Here is a 25,528-nt window from a genome sequence, read left to right on the forward strand (position 1 = left end):
CACGTGCTGTAAAGTCAGTGGGAGTGGTTGTGAAAGTTCCTGGACTTATTTCGTCAGTCCAATTCACACACTTTGTCATGTCGATCCTACAGTATACCACACAACATCGATTATTGTATAAGATACAAATTAGAATAAATAAAATGGAATAAAAAAAGAATAGGTTTGCATTTTTTTAATGTGTGTTTTATTTGCAGATTAGCAAGTCTAAAGTTCAGACCGGTGGAATTAAGCTGCTTTGTTTCACTCTGAGGTCAAAGACTTGATGGCAGAAATTACAGCCAGGATTGAGGGCTGTTCCAAAAGTATGTTTATCTTATTGACAGTTTTGCACATATCACTAGTGTTACAATCTTTTTGGGACTCTCCAGAGGAAAATGAAACCTGTTGCGTCGTGAAGGGAATTTGAATGTGTCTGTCTGTGTTTCGGATTGAGTTTATTATTCAAGTAAAAATTAAAGACATGACCTTGTTCGTGAGATAACATTTGCACTAAAGTTGTTGACTGTATTTCTATTATCAACAACAAACAACTTAAGCGACAAAGGTACACACCCAAATGAGTTTGCAGAACATGTATTCATCGAAGGAATTTTGGCGCTAACTCACAGTTCTTTGCCAATGCAACTTGTAGCTCATTAGTTAATTTCTAATTTGAATTTAATTGTTTTACAAATGTATTTTGAATGCAATAGTGTGCACTAGTAGTAGAACTAGTAGTAGTAGTAGTAGTAGTAGTAGTAGAAATATATTTATAAAGCATAACCTTCTCTGAATAAAAAGAAAAAAATTAAGATGAAAATGGTCTCTGTTGTTGTGGACACATAAGCGACCCTAAAGCCAAACCAGAAAATGATTGCAGGTTCTAGTAAAACACCTGTACATACAAAACAAAATAAAACAAAACATAACACATCTTTAAAGTAATGTCCATGTTCTCACGTCTCTTTTGTAAAATGTGTTCCACTTTGATCTGATGAAAAAGCTGTCAACTTATGAAACACTACAAAACGACATATATAACCTTTTAAAAAACGAGCCTTTGGCCAATGGTAGGCAAGAAGAGTATCAGACTGGGCCAATAGTTGGCCATCACTTTCCACCAATCAGGTGGCATGTGGGAGGAGCCAAGGCGAATCCTTTTTTTTCTTTACCGTAATGATGTGGGAAAGTGCCCTGCAGCTGTATTCTACACGTAACACACGTTGCGACCCGTTAACCTAGCGTAAGATGCGTCGACGTCGCCTTTTGCTGTATTTCTAAGGGCGAGGAAGTAGTCTTGTCAACTGTTTTGGGGCCCAGTACGATGGAAAATGTCAATCAAGATACCAAGACGAACCCAGCAGCGTCGGCGAATCTCCTCTCCAAGTTAATTTTCTGGTGAGACACCCCGGAACATAAATCGCAGCAGTCAGGATACACTTCATAGCAGTGTATTTCCCCCCCCATTTTTTTTTCTACATTTATGTGTTAATTTACGTGAGGGTTTTGTGTAATCGACACTCGCACAGGTTGGCACCCAAACGTGACGTCACGTTGAATTGGCGTCGGTTTGGTGCCCGATCAAATATGAAGTACAGTACTGGATTTATTGAAAGTAGTTCCGTTGTGTGATTTGACATGTTCTCTTACGAGCGGTGTCATTGCCACTTGGCACCTCTAACATTTATGAAACTGGCGTTTCATACTGTAATTACCGTGTCATGATTATTTTTGATATGTCTTGTTCTCAGGTGGCTCAATCCTCTCTTCCGCGCTGGATACAAACGCAAGCTTGAGGAAGATGACTTATACCCGGTGCTGGCGGAGGACAGCTCAGAGATCCTGGGGCAGCAGTTGCAAAGGTACAATCCCAAATTTCTCCGTCGTGGGATCAATAAAGTTCTGTCTTATTTTATCTTCCAACCGAGTTGTGCTCACAGAACACTTCTTCTGATTTAATACCTCGTGGAATATTATTAAAATAATATTTAAATGCAAAATGTTGGGCAGTGCATTTGAGGTTTGATAACGTTGTCATTTCTGAATTTTTTTTCTTTACTTCGTAACAATTCTTACAAGTTTGCATTGCATGTTTCCGGCAGTGGAATTTTAGCTTTTTAAAATGCTTCGATGGAACAGAGAAACATACAAAAAAAGCCGTAAATGGCACCATGTCTTCCATGCGCGCCCTTTGATTTCATTTTCACATCACAGGGTTTTGATTTTATTGTCACATCACGTGGTGGGCCAGTTCCCCATACTACTGTGCTTGAGTGATCGTTGTCATAATATCTTGACCAGTGTTGAGCAACCTCTTGAATGAATTGCATTCAATATTACGACTAGTCACTTGCATCTGAAAGCACTGTAATACGTTTCTTTACAATATTCAATAAGTTACTTAAGTGCACTTCATTGGGTATATTCAGCTGTAAAAAGTTAATATTTTTTCAAGAAATCGATAATTACATTATTTTTCTTGACATTGTTTCTAACATGACATCTTTCATTATTTTTCTTGACATTCACAAACAAACCATCAAACAAAATGGTGAAAAAGGAATGGATAGTACTTCATTCTTAGCCTTTTCTGTGCAGAGAAAAATCACATATGGACATATTGCCTGAGTCGACAGCTCGTCGGTGACACAGAATAATATGTATCTGGTAGACTGACAGCCTGACCGTCGTGAACGACAAAAACAATTGTGTAGTTCGAGAAGGCCGTGAAGCTACTCTGTTATTTCTCATCCTGAGTATGTAAACAAGTCTCATTGTGTAGCTTGGTGTTCTGACAATCTGGCTGACTGTTGTCTGGTGGACTCCATAGCTCGACAAGGTCTCAGTGCTTTCAACCATGGAACAGGTAATTCACAAACATGAACTCATCGAGGGATTCAAAAATTCCCTCGGTTAGACTAGCTAAGACTTGCCCTAGGTAGGTAAGTAGCTTTTAGTGTCAATCAGCAAAATATGTAAAACAATTAAAGGATTAAAATGGTGCTATCAAGTCCAAAATAATAACAATATTGCAGCCATTAGGCGGCTCGGTGACGCACTGGTTAGCAGATCCGCCTCACAGTTAGGAGTGTGCGGGTTCGATTCCACCTCCGGCCCTCCCGGTGTGGAGTTTGCATGTTCTCCCCGAGCCCCCGTGGGTTTTCTCCGGGCACTCCGGTTTCCTCCCACATCCCAAAAACATGCTTGGTAGGCAGATTGAGTACTCCAAATTGTCCTTAGGTGTGAGTGCGAATGGTTGTTTGTCTCTGTGTGCCCTGCAATTGGTTGGCAACCGCCTACTGCCTGCCTACTGATGACTGCTGGGATAGACTCCAGCACGCCCGCGACCCCCATGGGGGTAAGCAGTATCGAAGATGGATGGCTATTGCAGCCATTTCTAATTCCACAATGTTATTTCATTCATCTTCCAGTCTTTCACTAGTGGATAATATATATTGTCAGCATGACAAACAGTATGAGCAGATGATGTAATGAAAAGATTTACACAGTGCTATTCCATCTCATTTGAGATTACAATGTATTCCATGAAATGTGGCCACGGTGCAAATCAGAGAATAATGCTCTTTGCTAACCAACAAAGGGGTTTAAAGATTCATTCATTTGTTCGTTTGTTCATTCATTTTCCAAAAAGCATATCCTGACAAGGTTCGCAGGCGTGCTGGAACCTATCTCAGCGGTCGGTAGAACTGGCCACCAGCTCATCGCATTGTGCATAATATTTCTCTGCTATGTCACGGTTGAAGCCAATGTTGCGTAACGTCTCTTGTGAAGTTGGTCAAAGATTTATAACAAGATTGTGCAAGTACATACTACAAAATGTGATGTTTAACGACAAGAGCAGTTCACAACTTAACGTTTGGTTAATTTTTTACGTATCGTAAGCACTGAAAAACATTTTCAAAATGTTTATTGAGCCATTAACATTGTATATTCTGGATACGAATTCAAAGAAAATTCAAAGTAATTTTAACACCTTATATTAGTCAATAATTTGAAAGAAAAAAAAATACCAACGTAGTTACTGGCCTATAGTATCAATTTTGACATAGGAGGTTTTGGGCCAATGCCAGCAAAATGCATTCTAATGAATTACTGAAAGACCTTCGATGTTTTTTTCTTGTTTCATTCAAGTAGGTTTTTCAGTTACATTGCAACCGTGGAATTCAATTTAAACTGGAACTATAAACCATGAAATGTGTTGGTGATAACGTCTCATTGCAGTCCTGCACCATAATAATTTTGATCCCAATTCCCCACCATGTGAGTAAAGACAGGGCGCTGCCTCTGTTTTGGGGGCTGTGCAAAATGAGATTTCAAAGTCATTTCAAGGCAGTCAACTGCATTAGCAATGTGGAATTAAGTGTGGTGTCTTGCCTGTATAGCAGCTGATAGTGTGAATGATACACGCTTATGCGCTCACTGTCTACAACTTGAGACATGCTTGTATGAGGTGCCATGCTGCAACAGTATGAAGGGAATTGACAACTATTCATTTAACTGAAAGTGATGTAGACAGCCATCAGAGGTGTAGAACAGAATGTGTGTGTTGTGTAAACTAATGATGGGCAAATGAAGCTTCAAGATGATTCATGAACCCATTGTTGTGTTTACTTACACCTCTAGATGGCACTCTCTGTTCACCGAAGAGCTGAAAGTCCTCGACTTGCCATTTCTGAAAACCCTCACTTTAAACCAACATTGCCATCTAGAGGAGCCAAAGAATACAACAACTGGTTCATGAAGCTTCATTTTCCCATCACTAGTGTAAACATTACATAACACCTAAATGAAATATACCTCAACTCTACCTCAACTCCAAAGCTAATACTGTGTCTTTGTTTGTTTGCAAGTGACAAGCATATGGCAGCTAACCAATTAGCACAAGAAACTAAACTGCAACAATCACTGAGTAATGTGCTCTGTTTTATTAGAGAACAGCAATGAAAGTAAATGGGGGCCAGTCGCATTACAGTAATCCTCCTTCCCATTGCGGGGGTTATGTTCCAGACCAGCCCCACGACAAATGAAATCTGTGAGAAATACTGCAGTTAAATACACCCCAGCCATGTTTTTATAGATTCATGGCGTTTATTTTTTTTTAATTTCTTTCTATTTTAATCCCATTCCCTGTGTTTGCAATTGCTCTGGTAATAATCAGAGCTGTATGAGAACATGTGACTACTTTACCCTTGGCAACCAGTTAAATCACCTGACAGACTGTTTCTATTTTCTTTACAGGTACTGGGAACATGAAGTCCAGGAGGCCACAAAAGAATTGCGGAAGCCAAAACTCTCAAGAGTCATCATTAGGTGTTTTTGGAGGATATATTCAGTGCTGGGATTGTTTACCCTCGTTGAGGTCAGTTTGGGAATTTGTATTAAGCAACTAACACATTCACAGGTCTAAACGTGTCGAAAGGTTATAGCCACAAATTAAAATCAGAGCTTCATGTTACACATTAAAGGAAATGAGTGACTATTTCTTCAAGAACGTTATCTTTATTTTATTTTCTATATCAGGAGGTGATAAAGGTGATCCAGCCAGTCCTTCTAGGGTACATTATCCGCTACTTTGAGGATTACGACCCGCTCAATAAAGCAGCCCTGTATGAGACCATCGGTTATGCGGCTGGGCTGTCTATCTGCACCATGGGCCTGAATATGCTGCACCACCTCTACTTCTTCCACGTCCAGCGAGTTGGCATGAAAGTCAGAGTGGCCATGTGTGGCATGATCTACAAAAAGGTGGGTGTGTTAGTAAGTTTTTACTGAGAGAAGAAAACCTAAGATTGGTCAGCCATCCATCCATGATGGTCATTGAAGTGGCAAATTAACTGTTGCCAAATTCTGTCACAGATGAAATATTATTAAAAGTTGTGACATTTTGCCACACGTTTGATAACATTCCGCCACAATGTTGCAGTTCTAAAGGGTGGCCAACAAGAGAGAACAAACTATTCTGAATGTCCTCCTCTTTTGTCCTTTGTTACAGAAAGTATGCCGAAACTTTTGACTCTTAGTGTAGTTGACACCAATATTGCAAATAAAAGCTAAACTGAACTGTCCTACTTTGTTTACATTTGCGATATTAGTTTCTTGCTGAACTGAATTTATTTTGCAAAACTAGGCTTTGTGTCTCAGCTGTTCTGCAATGGGAAAGACCACCACAGGTCAGATTGTGAACCTGCTTTCCAATGATGTCAACAAGTTTGATGAAGTAAGTTACCCAGTAAGACAGCAACTAAGTGGAAGTCTAATGCTGCGTGATAGGAGTTATTGCACTCAAAAGTATTTGAAATCATAATGTGAGAATGTGGTTGCGTGCCGACTTTGTGTAAATGCAAATATAATATACTGTATATGTATACAATGTTTGTACGATATAGTTATTCGAGTTGATTGAATGTTTTCAGCCAGTTTCAAATTGTGATGAGATTAGGATTTTAATCTGCCTCACCAGGTGACAATCTTCCTGCACTTCCTGTGGGTGGGACCCCTCCAGGCAGCTGCTGTGGTGGGACTTTTGTGGCAGGAGATTGGACCATCTTGCCTGGCAGGCATGGTGGTCCTGATGTTCCTAATGCCCACGCAGACCCTATTCGGGAGGCTGTTTTCGAAGTTCAGGTACCATCGCAACAATTCGTGACTTTTGATTCCTGCAACCAAACCAAGGAAAATCTATTGGCCAACAGCTTCTTTCTCCAGGCTGTTAGGGCCCTGAACTCGCTACCCCCTTCTGCGTAGCGTGCGGCACTGTTGCGCTATTTTCGGGAATGTCTGCTGTACGCGTTTTTACGCTCCTCTTAATTAATTATTTATTTATTTATTGTTGTGTTATTTATTCATTATTTATTCAGCACGCTTTTGTTATACTTGTTTACTGTTTGTCTGTTGTGAGCCATGTCTTGTCACCGTGGGATAGGGGGGAACGAAATTTCGGTTTCTTTGTGTGTCTTTGGCATGTGGAGAAATTGACAATAAAGCTGACTTTGACTTTGACTTTGACTTTGACACAGTCAAGAGTAGTTTGAGTCAATCCTTTGGATGGGTGCAGAATCTGGATTCGTCCAGCAAAGAAACATAACAAAACAATAATCACAGCGTAACCTTATAAACTCTAAAGTATAATGCCCGTGAATCTATACAATTTATGACTCCACTCAACATTGGTGTAGAACTATGCCTGCTTTATTTTAAGGATGATGTTAATAACTTGTTCAACTTTGTAACTTTTAACATTACCTGTACCATAAAGCGCTTTTATGGTGGCATGCTAAATCATATCTTAATTTTCATTATTTCCTATGGGAAAATGCACTGCGCACTAAATACAATCCATTTTTATGTTCTGCATCCCAAAATACGTTACGTGCAATAACCTTTTTAAAGCCGCACCGGGTTGTCGCAGGGCATTTCCATGGCGCGTCAACGAGTTGCACTAGAGTAAAAAAATATATACTGTCTGCATTCTTTCATGTGCTACGCTTATGGCATCATATTTAAAAAGACTCCAGACTGTAATTACTGCCAAATTCGCATAAACAAAGTATTGAACAAAGGCTGGGAATACTTATGTACATGTGATGTCTAAATTATTTTAATGTGGGTTTTTTTTCCCCATATTGTCCTTGCACTGTCTTCAAACATAAGTCATTTACAACAAAATCTCTGGATTTACTTTTTAAGGTCTTTAATTGGATCTCTTTTGAGTAACTTTAATTCCCTTCATCTGCAGGAGTAAGACGGCAATTCTTACTGACAGCAGGATCCGCATAATGAATGAAGTGGTGTCTGGAATGAGAATCATCAAGATGTATGCCTGGGAGAAACCATTTGCTGCTTTGGTGTCGGACGTCAGAAGGTGAAATTTATTTTTCTGTCACAACCAAGGTTGTTGAATAATTCAGAAATCATTCAGAAACGACTTTGTAAGATGTGTGCAAAATGCTTCATTGGAGAACTATGACGTCGTCTTCATCTCAACAAAGGTTACATTGTGTTTGTTTTTTGTACACATCCATTTGCGTACTCCGCGACATCATTAGACACACCTTGACAATGTGCCTTCAGGGTATCTGGCTTTTTCTTTTTTAAATCAGCTTAGCCTCGATCCTCATTAGGATAGATGGTAGAAAAAATGTGGATCAGATGGTTGGAATTTAATACCCCAAAAGCTTTAGACAGGCCATTGCACAGCGGTTGCTTAGACAAAAAAAACAGATTGTGCAGGTACACTTAATAAAATGCTCATCGTTAGTCTCATTTCTGTGTCTCCCCTATCGGTCATTTGGCTTTTAATTTCTGTGTTCCTCCTTCTGTGTTCGTCATCATCATCATCACCAGTATCATCTTCCTTCCATTCTCTGTAGGAAGGAGATCAATCAGATCATGATGAGTTCGTATTTGCGTGGCCTCAACATGGCCTCCTTCTTCTGTGCCAGCAAGATCATCGTCTTCATCACCTTCACCCTCTATGTCCTGTTGGGGAACAAAATCTCAGCCAGCCGAGTATTTGTGACTGTGTCACTGTACACGGCAGTACGCCTCACTGTCACGCTCTTCTTTCCCAGCGCCATAGAGAAACTCTATGAGAGCAGTGTCAGCATTCAGAGGATCCAGGTCCGTCGCTGTATAATCCTGTGGCCGTTTGAATTATGGACCCACATTTGTGGCATTTTATAGAATTTTTGTGACAGGACATGCTCTTATCCTTGAATTTCAGTTGATCATATGAGAACATCTGAATTTTCTGTCACAGAACCGTAGACAATCATTTGGAAGCAGTTTTGTGTTCTTAATGCATTAAGATTTATCATCGTAACTTTGCCCATGTTCTTGTCTATTTTGTTCAAGGAATTCTTGTTGCTGGATGAGATGACAAAGACGAATACACTTCTGCCGCTTGCCGAGAAGCAAGATTCTGCTATTGAGATCCAGGACCTTATGTGCTACTGGGATAAGGTTTGTAAAGACCCACTATACTGCCACGACACAACGTCCACCATCCAAAACAATCTAACGTGGTCAAAAATAAGAGCAGCATCAGCAATAAATTTTGCCTTCTAAAACTTACAACTTATCTATTGTTTTCTAGTACATACTAAATATGTAAAAAAAGCTTCAGCCATAACAATAATGAAACAAAACATTTGAATCACTGCCTGAAATTTTGACAACTGCACCAAAACAAACATGTATTTTATTTTCATTTCTACTCCCTCTACTATCATGAAAACATAATAGATGAATGGTTGTGGGTCCCAGGCATGCTCAAGCCTATCTCAGCAGTCCTTGGGGACCTCAGAAGTGTGAGGCATGTTAACATGTTAACGAGTGCCCTCGGCCCCCATGCTGCTCGTGACCAAATTTAACTTGTATATTTTTTATTGTAGTTGTAGTTTTCATGTCCAATTGTTAACTTAGAAATCAGATCAAATAATGCTGACAAAATCTTATAGTGTTTAAATGACTTAAGATCTTCAAATGTGTGCCACCTCCATAGAATCTGGATGCACCATGTCTGCAGAATGTCACACTCAGTCTGACCGGAAAACAGCTGTTGGCTGTTATTGGACCAGTGGGTGCAGGGAAGGTAAAAAAAAAAAAAATCCAGATTAGAAGAACATGTGACTTTACATGTGCGCTCATTTTTCGTCTCTTTCTCGATCCAGTCCTCGTTATTGAGCTCAATCTTGGGAGAGCTTCCTGCTGAAAAGGGGGCAATGAAGGTCAAAGGTCAGCTAACCTATGCAGCACAACAGCCATGGGTGTATCCTGGCACTATCCGCAGCAACATCTTGTTTGGAAAGGACATGGATCTGCGCCTGTACGAAAAAGTACTCAAGGCTTGTGCTCTAAAGCGGGTGAGCAAGTCAGGTTATAGTTGAACTCGTAAGAACAAGCTAAGATAGGTGCACATGATCTTCGAGCTCTGACAACTATATATTTTTTGATCTTCCTCTTGAAATGAGCCATTTCATTCTAGGGAGGGTCCAACATACAAGGTCACACATAACAACACAACACCAAGACCACACATAAAACGTGTCTAGCCAGTTATCCACCCCTCCTGAGACCATCCATGTCTGTCTAAACAGAGCGCTGTGTGCTTACTTAAAAAATATGAACAAGACATCATGCGCTGTGTGCTTACTTAAAAAATATGAATAAGACATCATGCATACCCAAACTGTAATAACCCTGTCAAAATAGAACATTAGTAACTAATTACATCTCCGTGTATGCACAGGTAACATTCATAAGCAACAGTAAATGCCACTCTGACTATTGTGCAGGACCTGGAGCTGCTCCCGGATGGAGACCTGACACTGATTGGGGACCGTGGCGCCACACTCAGTGGGGGGCAGAAGGCTCGTGTCAACCTGGCTAGGTAATGCATAGGCAATAAAAGTAATGCCACACCCCAGTGTTTAACTAGTCAGTGGATGTTTTGTGTCTCCAGAGCTGTTTATCAGGATGCTGATATTTACCTTTTGGATGATCCTCTCAGTGCTGTGGACGCTGAAGTTGGAAGGCACCTCTTTGAACAGTGAGAAAGAAAATAGCATTTCTATAAAATAAAATATATATAAATATAAAATAGCAAAAGAAAGGGAACTCAAGCAAGCGGGCTACTGGTTTTTAACATTTTTTTTTAAAACCAAACAGGATTTTTAAAAATTTATTTTTCCAAGGCGGCACAGTGGGGAACTGGTTAGCACGGCCGCCTCACAGTTCGGAGGGTGCAGGTTCTATTCCACCTCCAGCCCTCCCTGTGTGGAGTTTGCATGTTCTCCCCGTGCCTGCCTCAATTAAAACAGTGTTAGGAGTACAGCCCCATTGGTTGCTTAGACAGCTTATGAGTGGTTACTTGGACAGTATTTTTTGTTGTTGTTTTGTTAAGGAGTCATCAGTGTGGACAAATTTTATTGACCCAATGTGGTGAAAAATGTTTTTCTAAGAAGTACATATCCAGTCTACAGGCACTTTATATCCTGTCAGTCTTTTGAGAAACAAGTTATTGTGTAGAACTGGACACAAATCTAAATGAAACCTTTTGGTATAGATGAAGGAATGTGTTTGCAGTAAGACAGGAAGAGGTGCGGTGCTGGTCCTGTCGTGCTGACAATGGCTCTTCCTGATGCACTCTTCCCCTTAAATAACCACTGTTGCATGACACAAGAATTCAGACTCAGATCCAATGAATATCTACACTATTTTATTATCATTTATTTTCAACCCAGATGCATCTGTGGCCTGCTGAAGAACAAACCCCGCATCCTGGTCACCCACCAACTACAGTACCTGAAGGGAGCAGACCAGATTGTGGTTCTCAAAGAGGTCTGCTAGTCATGTCACCATGCATGTGATGATGCTTCCAGGACTGGCATGCATGTACAGCTACAAATGACATGCATTTATTTATACTTCTCGTAGGGTCACATGGTGACCAAGGGGACATACACAGAGCTACAGCAATCCGGGCTGGATTTCACCTCACTGTTGAAGAAGAAGAAGGAGGAGGAGGAGGAACTCCATCAGTCATCGTCAGACCTCACCTCCCGAAACCGGACTTTGTCACAGAACTCAGTGCGGTCTCAAACCTCTTCCGTGCACTCGGTCCAGGATGGAGAACATTTAGAAGTTTGTATAATGATTGTGCAAAAAACATCTCAAATGTTGAAAGCCCTCAGTTAGCTCGGAGTTCCTTTAACATATAATAACTCTTCTTCCATACCAAGGCTGAGCCAGTGCTTACGGTGGCAGAAGAGAGTCGCGCACAGGGATCCATCGGATTCAGATTATACTTGAAGTACCTGCGGGCCGGTGCCAGCATTTTGTTTGTGGTCATTGTGATGCTCCTGAACATTTTGGCACAGGTAAGCAAACGCACCACAGCTCACACTTGCAGTTCCAGGATTGGAAATATTCTTTTTAGAAACATTGTGGAATTCATTTCTATCTCGGTACGGGAAGTTAAAGCTGCAGCACTTGAACATGAAACTGGGCTGAAAGCAGCAACAGTCGGCTTCAAACAGCTAAAGCAGCAACAATAGAACAGGAAGCTAAAGCAGCCTCGTTGGAAAATAAAGCAGCAGCACTGTTGTAGGAAGCCAAAATCAACATTGAAGCGCTGGAACAGAAATGAAAGTTCAAAGTCGCTGCAATCAAAAGGCAAAAGCAATGGCACAGCACATTCAAGTAGCAACACAGGACTAGAAAGCCAAGTTAAAAGTTAGGAGGCTAAAACTGGCACAGCAACAGCACCTCAGGAATCTACCAGACCAAAGATAATGTGAAGAACTGAGGCTCTTGGAGTAACTGTTTGCAAATATTTACTCTAAACTTGCTCTGTTTTTCAACACTACACTGATGCAGATGCAGCTGACTTCAGTTGGGATGAGTTGGATAACATGGCTAACATTAAAGGCTAGGATTTTGTTATGGCGTTAGTTTGTTGAGATCAATGACGTTGTCAAGGAGAAATCCAAGCCTTCGGTAATCCTCATGGTAAAACAATTTTCAACTAAGTGAACAACCAAGCTGCCATGGCAAAACCAGAAGAAAAAAAAAAATTATATATTATTTAATTCAATAACAATGTTGGAACTGGTGAAAATGCTGAACGGCTCTTAACTCAGAAACCACTTGCCACAGTGCCTGGTGAGCAAAAAAGTTCATGTCAAGCCCTTTTTGTGACCCTGAAAAGGTTAAGGAGTGCAGAAAATTATTATATAAACGATTCTGGGATTTTGATGCTCAAAAAGAATAGTTCACTATGATCAGATATGTGACAGGTGTGACAGGCAGTGAAATACTAAGACTGGATTTTGCAGGTGGCGTACATTGTGCAGGACTGGTGGCTGGCTTACTGGTAAGTAGAAGGACCACACACTTCCAAGAAGTATTTTTTGTGTCAACATTGTGAAAGGTCAACTTTCAGCAATCAATAATACTAACCTTTTGTCATTCACGTTCACATGTTCATTAGGTCAATGCATACTTGTATCTTGACCATCTTAGTCGATGTCAAGGCGAGAGTGAGCAAGTTCGTAAAGCAGCAGCTCTGGTTTGTTTACATGTGACTGATGTTATCAGGGCTGAGGAGCAAGAAAAACTCGACACCAACTGCACCATGGAGCACAATGTCACCAAAGTTAACAAAGAGCTGGACCTTGGATTCTACTTGGGCATTTATGGAGGTCACATTTACACTGAATCAGCTTTTTGCACATGTTCCAAAACTACAAAGTGAAACTGTGCGCCTCTGCTGCTATTTTTATAGGTTTAACAGCAGCTACCATCATTTTCGGCTTTGTGAGGACCATCCTGATGTTCAACGTGCTGGTGAGATGTACACAGGCCCTGCATGACAAAATGTTTTCCGCCATCCTTCGCACTCCCGTGCGCTTCTTTGACATCAACCCCATTGGTAAGCAACTGCCTAGGAATAAAAAAACATCTTTTTTGTGGGTGTATGAGATCTTTTGACTGAAGAACTGTTTGCCACCTAACCTGATTTCTGAGGGATTTTTTTAAACATATCTCACATAAATGTTTTGCATCATTGAGCACATTTTAATAATCCACAAGGAAAGTCAATTTAAATTTCCATGTATGTTTTTTTTGGGGTTAGGGTTAGGGAAATGCTGTGCACTATTGTGTATAAATTGAACTCTACTGCTTAATATAAATTGGGCTTTTGTGTGTGTTTGACCTCAGGTCGAGTTTTAAACCGATTTTCGAAGGATGTTGGCCAGCTGGATTCCGTCATGCCATGGACCTTTGTTGACTTCATTCAGGTATGAAATCAGTCTGAATCTATACTATGTGATGTCAACATCAACAGCATCATTTGCATTGATTCCAGCGCTATTTTTTGTATTCAGGTTTTTTTGCAAATCCTCGGGGTGGTTGCAGTGGCGGTGGGTGTGATCCCTTGGATTCTTCTTCCTGTGGTCCCCCTACTCATTGTCTTCCTCTTCCTCCGGCGTTACTTCCTGGAGACCTCCAGAGACATCAAACGTCTCGAGTCCACAAGTGAGTGTTCTCCACAGGGTTTAAAACAGCGCACGCTCGCGTGTCTGAATAATTCTTATGAGCCCTCCCTTCCTGTCCCACAGCTCGGAGCCCAGTTTTTTCGCACCTGTCTTCCTCCCTGCAGGGCCTGTGGACTATTCGGGCCTTCAGAGCAGAGGGCCGCTTCCAAAAGGCTTTTGATGCCCATCAGGACATGCACACAGGTTGTATCGAGGAAAGAGCCAGTGTTTGTTGATGGAACTAACAATGTTCATTCTAACCTGAAACAGCGGCGTGGTTCCTTTTCCTGACCACGTCTCGCTGGTTTGCCATACGCCTCGATGCCATGTGCTCCATCTTTGTGACAGTCACCACATTCGGTTGCCTGCTGCTCCGAGACCGTAAGGAAGTCCTCTACCCTAATACTGAATAAGTATTGTATGAGACGAAAGGGTTTGTGAAATGTGTTTCTCCTCTCAGAACTGGACGCCGGCTCTGTGGGTTTGGCTTTAAGCTACTCGATCACCCTGATGGGTATGTTCCAATGGGGGGTTCGTCAGAGCGCTGAGGTGGAGAACATGGTATGAGGCAAAATAAGACTTTTTCCAAGTGTTTGAGTAAACTATGGTTCAGTGAGCTGGTATAGAAATAAATATGTGGTGAACCAATTAACAGATGACATCAGTGGAGAGGGTGGTGGAATACACCGAACTGGAGAGCGAAGCCCCCTGGGAAACCAAAAAGCGACCTCCGCCTGATTGGCCCAGCAAGGGTCGGGTGACCTTTGACGGGGTCAACTTTTCCTACAGTGCTGATGGGCCCAAAGTTTTGGACAACTTGAAAGTGACGTTCCAACCCAAAGAGAAGGTCAGAAATGTTATTGTTAGAAGGGCTACAGTATGATGTTGTTGATGGCTGGAAAAGCTGATGTGATGGTCATGGTCAGGTGGGCATCGTGGGTCGGACAGGTGCTGGGAAAAGCTCTCTTGTGTCAGCCCTGTTTCGCCTGGCTGAACCCCAAGGAAACATCTTCGTTGACGGCGTGTTGACTTCTGAGCTGGGCCTCCATGACTTGCGTCAGAGGATGTCCATCATTCCTCAGGTAGATGGCTGCTGACCTAAACACATTACACACATCAGATTACAGTGGACTCGTAATAGGCTTTTCATTTCTATTTCATTTTGAGTTTACTTTTGTTCAAATTTAGTTTTGATTTCAGAGCTGGTTTGGTAGCTTTGTTTCAGTTTAGTTTTTATTAGATTTAGTATTACCATTTACCCATTTAGTATTTACTTTACTTTGTCGTATCTCTCAGTGAAGTAACATGCCCATTTTGTATATTTTGTATTGCGTCAAGAACTTGTGGATTTTCAAAACGTAACATTTTTGTCTGTTTTCTTTTTCTTACTATCAATTCCTCTTCCAGGACCCGGTGCTGTTCACGGGTACCATGAGAAAGAACCTGGACCCTTTCAACCAGCATTCAGAAGAGGAACTGTGGAATGCGCTGCAAGAGGTGGCATGCATTCAAGCAAACACGATCATGCAGCTAATCGTGTCCCATGAGCACATTTTGATAATAATCTCATTGTCATAAAACATATGGGCTCGTACATGTTAGGAATTCCACTTTGCCTCTGTGTGCCCTTCAGGTCCAGCTGAAGGGTGTGGTGGAAGAGCTTCCTGGAAAACTGGAAACTGTTCTGGCTGAGTCTGGCTCCAACTTCAGCGTGGGCCAGAGGCAGCTGGTGTGTCTAGCCAGAGCCATTCTGAGGAAGAACCGCATCCTCATTATTGACGAGGCCACTGCCAACGTGGACCCCAGGTAGTCAATTTTTAACAGTGGTAAGACTGAGTGAAAATGTATTCAGCCTGCATCACCGCCTTTGCACACGTGTTTGCAGGACAGATGAATTGATCCAGAGAACTATCAGAGAGAAGTTCCAGGAATGCACCGTGCTCACCATCGCTCACCGCCTTAACACCATCATAGACAGCGATCGCATTCTGGTGCTTACCTCTTTCTGTCAATGCATATTTCTCACATGAAGCCACATTCGGCAAAACTTTCTAACGTACACGGCTCCAGGTTCTGGATGCAGGGAGAATCCACGCGTACGACGAGCCTTACACTCTTCTTCTAGACCCCTCTTCTATATTTCGTAAAATGGTGCAGCAGACCGGCAAGCAGGAGGCTGCGGCCCTGCTACAGGCAGCTAAAGAGGCAAGTTTGCGTAGAATGTTTGCACATTTTTGGAAGCCCCACCAGCTGGGCTTCACTGGCCCCGAGCCACATGAAACAGAAGGAAAACTGCAACTAATGCGGCGTGCATATGTTTCAGGCTTATGATGGCAGAAGCCGACCCAACCTCAGTGATGGCGAGGTGTACGTAGCAGATAAGACTTTGGTCATCTTTGAGACAGCTCTGTGAGCCGCACCCTACAACATTGGAGAGTGTCCAGGACGAATGCCAAATGTACGCACATGATGCGAACCATTGCTGTACAAACTGTAGACATTAATGTATTTATTTTGCATACTTGTTTTTTTCACACATAAAATCGCTGCCTTGTTTTCAATCTGCAGCAGTCACCTTATTTTAACGTTTGCTCTTATAAGCCAAGGAAAACACTTTGAACCAAACAAGTGCCAAGTGTCTTCTTGTGAGCAAGGTGAGAGTGTTTCAAATTTTTGAAAAACAAATGAAAGTGATGTTTACTTGTTTGACTGACATTGTGAGCCTGCCACAGACTGAGCAAGCCAAGGAAACACTTTGAACCAAACAAGTGCCAAGTGTCTTCTTGTGAGCAAGGTGAGAGTGTTTCAAGTTTTTGAAAGTGATTTTTACTTGTTTTATTGGCATTGTAGGCCTGACACTGACTAAAACTATCAATCTGGCAACATGTTTGTGATAGATCCAAGTTGCGGGATCTTCATAGCAGGACGTTCAGGGTTTTTGTTGAGAAATTAAAAGAACATAAGTCATTTATATTCATTTAAATGTGTTATGTTTTCATTTGATTGTGAACTATGATCTGGGGAAAAAGTATTTAATCTATTACCCCTCGATTTGTATAGTAATTAGTCATTTGTGGTTATAGTTATTTTAATAAGTCACAATTGGTTTGTAGCACTTAAAGGGAGGGTAAAACAAGGATGGTTCATTTTTCATTAACATTTATTAACAATCAATGGATAGAAAAGAAAATGAGGAAAACCTGATGAAAAAATACAAACTTTACAATTTAAGTTCTTATCTGTGTGAGTGACATCACATATACACCGTGTCATGTCTCGACCACATGATTTATAATGGTGGAATTAGAGATTGTTTTCAAGCCGGAAATGCAATCACTGTTTAGTTTTTGTGTTCACTAAAATTATTAAAGGTACTTTGCGGTTGATAACATGTTATCTAGCTCCAAAAACACTACAAATTTGTCCAATTAAAATAAAAACCATGGATCGATGCACATTCAAGGTTAAAGAAAAAAAACAGGCTGTGTGTAGGGTCCCCAAATTTAATAATTTTAAACAACATAGTACATTATAAACTTTAAAAAGTATAAAAAATATAAAGCCAAAACAAACTGGCTTACAAAAAAATCTTCATTTGAACTCAAGACTTTTTTTCTAAACAAAACCAAATGTTTGTTTACCAAAAGCGATCAACTTTTTTTAAAAATCAAATTAACATGTAATCCAACTTTAACTTCATCAAAATTACTTTTAAAGTAAAGTAATCAATCAGTTAAGTAAATAAAGTTACATTACCATGTAATCCAACTTCATCCAAATTACTTTTAAAGTAATCCATCAGTTAAGTAAATTGAGTGAGCAACATATCAAACATCAACATAGCCAGGGCAGCCAACAGTACCACACCTGTCCAAAACATGAGATTATAACATTACATCATGCAGGTAGGTATGAGCACTTGTCTTGTGATAACAGCCAGAATACCTTTTTCAATTCTTCCGTTTCCAGGTGTTGTCTTTACCCAGGTGTGCTTCAATACCGGCACACAGTAAAAGGGATGATATTTGGTGTTTCGTAATTTATTTTCAGGACTGCTGACACTGAGATTGCTTGAGACTTTTTCATGCTCACTGTGCCAATGTGTGTCATGTTGGTTGCATTGTAGAAAGAGAGCTTCTGGGATGAGAGGTCGAGATAGATCCCGATCCTTTTTGGTACGAATTGGAGAGTTAGTGGAGTTACTTCCTCTGGACAATCGATGGAAAGCTTCCCACCATGATTTTTGATAATATAATCTTGTACCCCCACTTCCCAAAAGGAAGTTTCACCGATATGGCCAACCTCTATTTCCCAGTAATGCTGCCCTGAAGTGAATTTGTTCACACTTGTGGCAAATCCATGGTAGGAAGAAGTAGGGAAGACTCTGGAGGCAAGTAATGGAAGAGTGGGATTTTCTGCCACGGGTTTAGTAGCCTTTTGACGCTTGCCCCAATTCAAATGATCACCTAAGCTGCCTTTTCGGATAGCTGGATATTGAATTTGAATGTGGCTTTTTGGGACAACTGGATATTGAGTTTGAATGGGGGAACTATGGAGCAGACTGCGTCTGTCAACAGACAGATTGGACTGGAGCCCCTCCTCCCCTTTGAGGGTGAGTTGTTCTTCTCGAGGCTTGATCACTTGAAGCATCTCTTTCCAAACAAAGAACTTCAGGTGACTCTCATAAGGTCCCAGGGAAAGAGAGGTTTTCTCCACTGAGAAATCCTTCGTGCTCAGTTGGTATGCATTTTGAAGCATGACATTAACTTCAGCCCAGGCCTTTAAAAATTGACTATGGTCAGCAATGTCCAGAACTGAACCCACCATAGCCTGCAACGTTTTTCTCTGGGACAGCGCTGCGTTGATAGTGATCAGCTTCTTGATCATTTGCTCCTTACCAGTGTTCTCTTGTCGTTTTACTTCATTCTTCAGCTCCTTTTCTCTCTTCCGCAAAAACTGGTGCATCTCCTCAAATTGTGCACTGATTTGGCTCAGCAGTTGACAAGACCTGTTTTTAATTGCAACCATTTTCTCTCCCTGAATGTGGCACACGCTCTCCAAAGTTTTGATGGGTCCAGAAATCCTGTCTAATCCCTTCACCAGGTCGTTCTTCCCCAACATCACTGCTTCTTCGATGGGTTTGAATGTGTGTCCTTTATGCCTTTCTCCATCTCGACATATGATGCAGATCAGCTGCCCGTCGGTCACACAGTACAGTTTGAGCTTCTCATCATGTTTCGGGCACATTTCAGCAACCTGTCAAAAAATATGTTTGGATGATTTGATTATTACAGCTATGAGAAACATAGAACAATTCTACCCACAATGGGGCTGAGGGTTTTTTTTTTTTAGAATGCATCCACTTGTCTGTTTAATATGTCAATGCTGTCACTGCTGTGTTTATCTTCATTCCTTAAAAGGAAATGTTCATGGATGGAGAAAGAATAGATTGAAGGGACTGGTGATGGCAATCTAAAGCATTTTCAGTTACTAGATGATAACAGAATGAAACAAAATAAGACAGAAAACAATTACAATGCTTGCCTCCCTCCTTCCTGTTGCGTAGCCACGCGGAAATGGGGAAAAAAAGAAGCAATCTCCGAAAGTGGCTAGGCCTGTTTGGCATAAATCCTATCACACAATAGGCCTCAATTAATTACAATTTTTGTTGTGGCGTATATTTTAGCGCTGACATCATTTTTATATATAGACCAGTGCCGATGTTCAGTTTGCTGGAGGTTCCCTTAAGGAATTAAACCCCAAACCTCTTTATTTACCTATTGTTGTTTTTTATTGGATAGATAAAAATCTGATCAAATCAGATAGAGGGATCAGTTCAGAACAACAAATTGCACATTAATGAACAAGGTTGCATTTTATTTCAAGTCAACAAACTTCCAAATATTTATTTCTTTGCCGCTTTGCAAGGACGACTCAGTGAGGAAAAATGATAGGCTCGCCCTCCACAAACTGTAATCTGATTGGCTAAACTGAAGAACGTCCACATTTAACTGGACATAACGCACAACATGAGTAGGCGAGTGCCCTTTAAAAAATCCTAAGGATGTTTTTTTTTTTTTTTTGGGAATCGAACTCATGAGCCTGCACACAAGACGGGCCATCAACGAACCCCGAATCCTAAAAATGTTTATGATCTACTAATAAGAGTGATGACGTAACTTACCTCATCTTTTGCTGGAATATGCCCTTTGGTTATATTGCATTTTTGTTTTGCCTTTTCAGCAAGGCTGAGCAAGACGAAATTGGTACACAAGCCTGTCACCTCCTCCACAGGTGGGACAGACGTCCGACATTGCGGACACAAGTGCTCCTCTTCGTTGTCCAAAAAAACCGTGAGACATGTTCTGCAGAAAGAGTGGCCACAGAGAAGAGTGACCGGATCGGTAAAAATCTCCAGACAAATTGAACAGGTCAAATCGGTTGCAAAAGAGTAAGAATCCATATCGCTTGCTTGCTGACGCCTAACCGGTGAACGACATTTAATCCATGTGGATTGTTGTACCAGTCTGTACAGATCCTCTTCCTTGTTTGTTTTGCCACAGCAACGCAGTGTGCAGTCCCCAATAAGTTGCTTGGCCAGTTTAATCAGGTCATGGCTTCTCTTTTTTTTTTTTTCATTTGTTTATATTATGGGCTTTGTGCCAAGACATTACATAGTGGGGAAAAGAATTTTGTGGGGAGGCTATGTTGCACCATTCGATTTGCCCATCAGGTGTCGCTACACCGAACGGTGGGGAAGAAAGTGAAGCGATGGAATTGATTTCTGGGTGTACTTTACAGGTTTTGAAGAAGTGGGCTGCGTCCTCGGTCTACTGGGTCTATTTAACATGTATAGGAGTTTTGAATTTTGCGGATCGAACTAGTTGACGCAGCAGCCCGAGGCACGCAGTTGTCACGACTGCTTTTATAAGATTATCAGTAAAATATTTTGGCCTAAAATTGCTTTCACACATATTGTTATTGTAATCAAGACTAATGTTTCCTTAGCGTAGCTTCGTCATAGTTTTGACCTATGTGCATAGTCGGGTTAATAATGAATAATAGAAATTGGAAGTTGTAGTTACTCAACATGAACACAAGATGACAGCAAAGGCAATGATTTGAACATCTCCCAAGAGCTTTAACTCGCGTTTTTATGTCACTGCAGGTCAAGCGTTCTTTCAAAACAAAAGGTGAAATCTTCATATGACCTACTACTGGTAAGACACAAAGTGCAACATTATTTCCATTGTTTCATGTTTAATTTAAGTTGATATCTCTGACAATACAGTGGTGTGGCATTGGAATTTCAAATTATCGTTGCTGTGGAGTGTACAAATTGTAAAGTATTGAGGGAAGCATGCGTCAAAAGTAACCTTTTTTTTTTTGATTTTCAGCATCAATTCACCAATTTTTAGAGGGTAAAATATGAAGCTGACCTGCTGCCACCTAAACCACAAATCTTCAATTGAGTCAGAAAAAAATCTGCATTACAATACATGGTCATTCTCATTAGATAGACAGGAGGAACTCTACAATGGGCACCCACGCACAAGTAAACAATATTATTAATGTTATCTGACTAATGAGAATTGACTTGTCCTATTTACACTTATAATCAGATGCGCTACAGTAACATAGTGATTGAGAAAGCCAAAGGTCAGTGCTTTGTGTTCCAAGCGGTTTTCAGGCAGTGAAATTGAGTTTGAAGAGGACCGTCTGAGGTGTGGTGACGTCTGCCACGGCTAATTCCTGTCCGTCCGACAAGCCCAGCTCTGCGTGACGAGACAAATTTAAAAATCAATACATAAACACATATTAAGGCACCTTGTGTATAGATGTCAACAGCATAAGGACGAAAGATGGATTACCTTTCAAGGTTTTGCAGAGGTTTGGCCTTGTTCGTTCTTCAATTGATTTAACAGACTGCAATGAAAAGTAAATTAGTTCATTTTTCTTTTCAAGTTTTAAATTAAATACAAGTAGATGGGCAAGTAGCATGTTGAACTATGTCCTTCTATTACCTGCAGGTATAGAGTCTTATTTTTGCCTTCCAGAGTTGTAGTGATAGCTGGAGATTTCATTTGTCTGGAAAGTAAAATGTTGTCATTTTCATTTGCTGTCCTTGCGGTGAGTATAAAATATATAAACTGCTATGTCTTATTTGATGGAAATGTGGTTGAATGTCACTCACAGGGAAGCATTCTCTGTCAGGTACTCTAAGACCTCCTGTAGTTTTGCAGAAGGCGGGAACTGGAGGTCTTGTGGCACCTGGCTGCAAGCTGAACAGTTGTCCTATCCATCAAAAACAATCACACATGGTACAAGACAGTTATAGTTCGCCAAAATTATTGGAGGGTGAAGATCTGAGCAACAAACCTTTCGCTCAGCTTCAAAACTGTAAGTGTAGAGTCCGTCCACATCATTAAAGACCAGGTAATTACTTAAAGGAATATAAGCACTGCAACAAGGAAGAAATGTGATGTGTGTTTTACATTTACCAGAATGATTATCGATGAGCTTGCGGTACCAACCTGGTGGCAATTTTGAAAACTTCACTTGCACAGGCAGCTGCAAAAAACGTAAGCACAAGAGGGACAGCATCATGAAGAATGACTTAATAAATCTTTGGACATTTGACAGTGAAACACCAACAATATTTGAAAGCTGTTATTTAAGTCAGTTTATTTAAGCGCAAGATAAATGTCAAATAAAATAGAGCAGGAACTGAATCGGATCTCTGCAAAACTGAGACCAACTGAGGAATAATAATATTTTTTTCTCAAATCAAGGCAAAACGCCGAAAACTTTCCGTACCAGCGATAACGGCATTCGTCGACGCCACGGCAGGAATGATCCGCTTTACAACTCCTGCAAGAGAGGATTAATTCATTAATATTATTATTAAAAACGCAAGTGCTGTCAGTTGTCGTGCGAAAGCCAAACCGGATTTGACCTTGAGTGAGTCTGTACGTGACTCCGGTGATGTTGAACTGAGCGGCTCGCTCTAGCGCCCGCTCAAATATCCACTGGATGTGTTCGGGGTTATCGCCATCTAAACTTGTTTCTGGAAAACAAGAAGGTGACGCTGAATCTTCAACAACACGGAAAGGATCACATGACCTCCATTCGTACCTCCAAACGGCTTTTCTTTGGGCCACTGAAACATTCTGGGGTATTCAATGCAATGCTCGGGGAGCCTCGGCATGGACGCGATGGTGCACATGGGGAAGTGAACCTGAGCATTGTAAAAAATGACAAAGTTAGAGTCAACTTGGATGCCATTGAACAAGTCTTGCTTGCGCTCATTTAAAACTGTAGGGACGGAAAAAAGAATAACTGGGCGAGCGTGTGACCTGGGGCGGGTAGAGCTCAAGAGTGCATTCGATGCAAGCCGTCATGCCGGGTAAAATGACGCGAGCATTTCCTTTGAAGCCTTCCGTGCCTCCGTCAATGAGGGGGATGATGGAGCTGGGATCCAGTGTTCCATCTTCATAGCTCAGGAGGGATATCTAAATTTAGCAAAAGTGCCATTGAGAGCTCAATCTCCCTTTAGTAAACTTGATGAGCATCTGTTGAAGGGACAGTGGCTTCCCACCAGCATGCCGTTCATCCATCGCCTGGCGATGATGGAGTCCAGCCCACACACGATGATGTGGAACTCTGCAGGGAGACAAGTTCAAGTTTGGGAGAGGTGACTCACTCTGCTGAAGTTGACATCTGACAGAGGAAAAACACACTTACGCCTGTAGAAGGACTCGTCAAAGTCCTGGATTTTTTTGAAGTGCCTGAATGTGAATCTGATAAGGAATAAAAAGCAAGTTCATGTTCTTGCAAGTGTGATGAGGTTAAGGTTTATTGGAGACTCTGAGACTGTTCCAGATAGGATACGGTACAACTTTACACCCAGGGATGCGACTGTTAATGAAGTCAGCGGCCACTTCCGCTTTTGGTCGGCCGACATCTTTAGGCCTGATGAAACAAGTTCAAACTAAATCAGCCGAGATTACAGTGAGGGAGAAAAAAACAACAAAGGAAATTTACCTGAAAAGAAACTGCCGATTGAGGTTGGACAAGTCAATCGTGTCCATGTCAACCACGTGAATGAGACGGAACCCAGATAGGGCCTGCAACAACACAAGTGTCTTAGAATAAAGATAAAGGCGCTCTCATTGATTTGACTCAATTTCCTACCAAATCTTTCAGCAGTTCGCAGCCAAGCCCACCGGCACCGATCACCAAAATCTTGCATGTCTCCAATAGAAACTGTAGAGACTGAGGTGACACGCGCATCAAGGCAGGAACATTATGAGGTCATCGTGGTCATTCAAATGTCCTCGCTCACCTCTGTGCTTGGCTCAAAATCAGGATGTGTGAACGGACCGGGTCTCTCCAGGAACTTCCTAACGTGATTCCACCGGCCGTCCCAGTCGCAGGCACCACCATCTACAGCCATTCTAAAAACACAGCAAACACTCAGTCGCACGAGTAGACAAAAACTCCATGACAACAGCCAGCGGCAATACTCTTCATCACAAAAGGCAACACTCTACTCATTTGAAAACCAACAGTCTTCATCTAAATCATATCATAAAGATCTATCCACCAGGTTATTAGCTTTGCTTTTAAAGCAACTGCCACACAGTTTTTCCAGCAAGCTGCAATAGTGACAATACAAATTTGTCAACATTAGTGCGAGGTTTATGAATGAAAACATTAGTAAATTTGATGTCTAATGCCAAGCACATGATGCAAAGAAATTTACATCACTTTCTTCTGTGTTGATGTTTAGTTAAATGTACTTCCAGGACGTGTGTACCCAATAATGTGGGCAGAAGGTACAACACAGGTTTTGTTGCTGAATCGTTAATCAAAACAAAGACACGTTAGGAACACATTTCCATTCAGGGGAATTGGAGATTTACGGCCAAGCAGGTTTATTAAGTCTGGGTCTGACTAAAATATGTGAATTTTCACGTCTTCTGGCCTCACAGCCTAACGCAACCCTTTTGCCGGGCAGAAAGAGAGAGACCTTTCATTAGCATTCGTCACTAACTTGTCTGTCAGGTCTTCTATTCGCCTTCTTTTCTTCTCCCTGGAAGAAAAAATGGGAATAGATGTGAATCATGCCGCGCTAGGGTCAAACTACTAGATGTTTAACGCCGATTAAATGGCTTTTTCATCCAATGAGACTTACGACTCCTCGGCATCCGCCATACTTTCAGGGTCCCATGTCCTCGAATATGACGGGGGCGCTTGGCGAGCGTCAAAGCTGCGCAACACTGCTCCGGAAAAACGCAGGAAGAGAAACGCAGAATGATTTTTTCTTTGTTTTTCTTTTTTTTAAAAAACGCCCTTATTCACTCTGAGCAAGAAACGGAGAACAATATGTAATTTGTTTTTAGTGTGGATTTTCGTGTAGTTAGATAAAAAACAAACATACATTTGTATTGCTTCCGGTAAACGGTTAACTATCGCGAGAGTTC

The 25,528-nt window shown here is 41.3% G+C and overlaps 3 protein-coding genes across 11 annotated transcripts; 1 reads left to right on the forward strand and 2 right to left on the reverse strand.

The window, feature by feature from the left end:
- The first annotated feature begins 1,143 nt into the window (after positions 1-1,143).
- abcc4 (ATP binding cassette subfamily C member 4 (PEL blood group)) lies at positions 1,144-22,774 on the forward strand. Of its 7 annotated transcripts, none has more exons than XM_088369583.1 (33): positions 1,144-1,380; positions 1,734-1,844; positions 5,242-5,362; positions 5,524-5,748; positions 6,131-6,220; positions 6,464-6,627; positions 7,739-7,864; positions 8,373-8,622; positions 8,857-8,964; positions 9,506-9,595; positions 9,675-9,866; positions 10,299-10,393; positions 10,466-10,552; positions 11,247-11,343; positions 11,440-11,646; positions 11,745-11,882; positions 12,840-12,877; positions 13,102-13,205; positions 13,289-13,435; positions 13,726-13,805; positions 13,893-14,043; positions 14,127-14,246; positions 14,313-14,423; positions 14,503-14,603; positions 14,698-14,889; positions 14,969-15,124; positions 15,450-15,539; positions 15,676-15,848; positions 15,928-16,033; positions 16,113-16,247; positions 16,366-16,696; positions 16,775-16,836; positions 21,211-22,774. In XM_088369583.1, exons 1-31 carry the CDS (start codon positions 1,307-1,309, stop codon positions 16,453-16,455), a joined length of 3,969 nt encoding a protein of 1,322 aa, XP_088225709.1. In that variant the 5' UTR covers positions 1,144-1,306; the 3' UTR covers positions 16,456-16,696; positions 16,775-16,836; positions 21,211-22,774. The 7 variants fall into 7 exon arrangements, with proteins under 7 accessions (XP_088225709.1, XP_088225708.1, XP_088225702.1 ...); XM_088369582.1 differs by lacking the exon at positions 21,211-22,774 and adding an exon at positions 16,940-17,019; XM_088369576.1 differs by having other exon boundaries at positions 16,366-20,652.
- On the reverse strand, positions 17,532-20,653 carry LOC148401729 (nuclear factor 7, brain-like). 2 transcript variants are annotated; one of them, XM_088369589.1, is made up of 3 exons: positions 20,227-20,647; positions 17,988-19,298; positions 17,532-17,909 (listed from the first exon to the last, which is right to left on the reverse strand). In XM_088369589.1, exons 1-2 carry the CDS (start codon positions 20,503-20,505, stop codon positions 18,036-18,038), a joined length of 1,542 nt encoding a protein of 513 aa, XP_088225715.1. In that variant the 5' UTR covers positions 20,506-20,647; the 3' UTR covers positions 17,532-17,909; positions 17,988-18,035. The 2 variants fall into 2 exon arrangements, with proteins under 2 accessions (XP_088225715.1, XP_088225716.1); XM_088369590.1 differs by having other exon boundaries at positions 17,532-19,298; positions 20,227-20,653.
- uba3 (ubiquitin-like modifier activating enzyme 3) lies at positions 21,283-25,473 on the reverse strand. Of its 2 annotated transcripts, none has more exons than XM_088369591.1 (18): positions 25,240-25,473; positions 25,075-25,137; positions 24,388-24,499; positions 24,237-24,317; positions 24,087-24,169; positions 23,934-24,014; positions 23,787-23,830; positions 23,641-23,705; positions 23,399-23,554; positions 23,178-23,280; positions 22,999-23,109; positions 22,860-22,913; positions 22,577-22,613; positions 22,422-22,503; positions 22,237-22,337; positions 22,067-22,130; positions 21,914-21,968; positions 21,283-21,817 (listed from the first exon to the last, which is right to left on the reverse strand). In XM_088369591.1, exons 1-18 carry the CDS (start codon positions 25,257-25,259, stop codon positions 21,729-21,731), a joined length of 1,401 nt encoding a protein of 466 aa, XP_088225717.1. In that variant the 5' UTR covers positions 25,260-25,473; the 3' UTR covers positions 21,283-21,728. The 2 variants fall into 2 exon arrangements, with proteins under 2 accessions (XP_088225717.1, XP_088225718.1); XM_088369592.1 differs by having other exon boundaries at positions 25,099-25,137; positions 25,240-25,470.
- Between the last annotated feature and the right edge of the window lie 55 nt (positions 25,474-25,528).

This window comes from Syngnathus floridae, chromosome 2, assembly GCF_059516105.1.
Source record: "Syngnathus floridae isolate MCC-2025c chromosome 2, RoL_Sflo_1.0, whole genome shotgun sequence".
In the NCBI taxonomy this organism is placed as follows: domain Eukaryota; kingdom Metazoa; phylum Chordata; class Actinopteri; order Syngnathiformes; family Syngnathidae; genus Syngnathus; species Syngnathus floridae.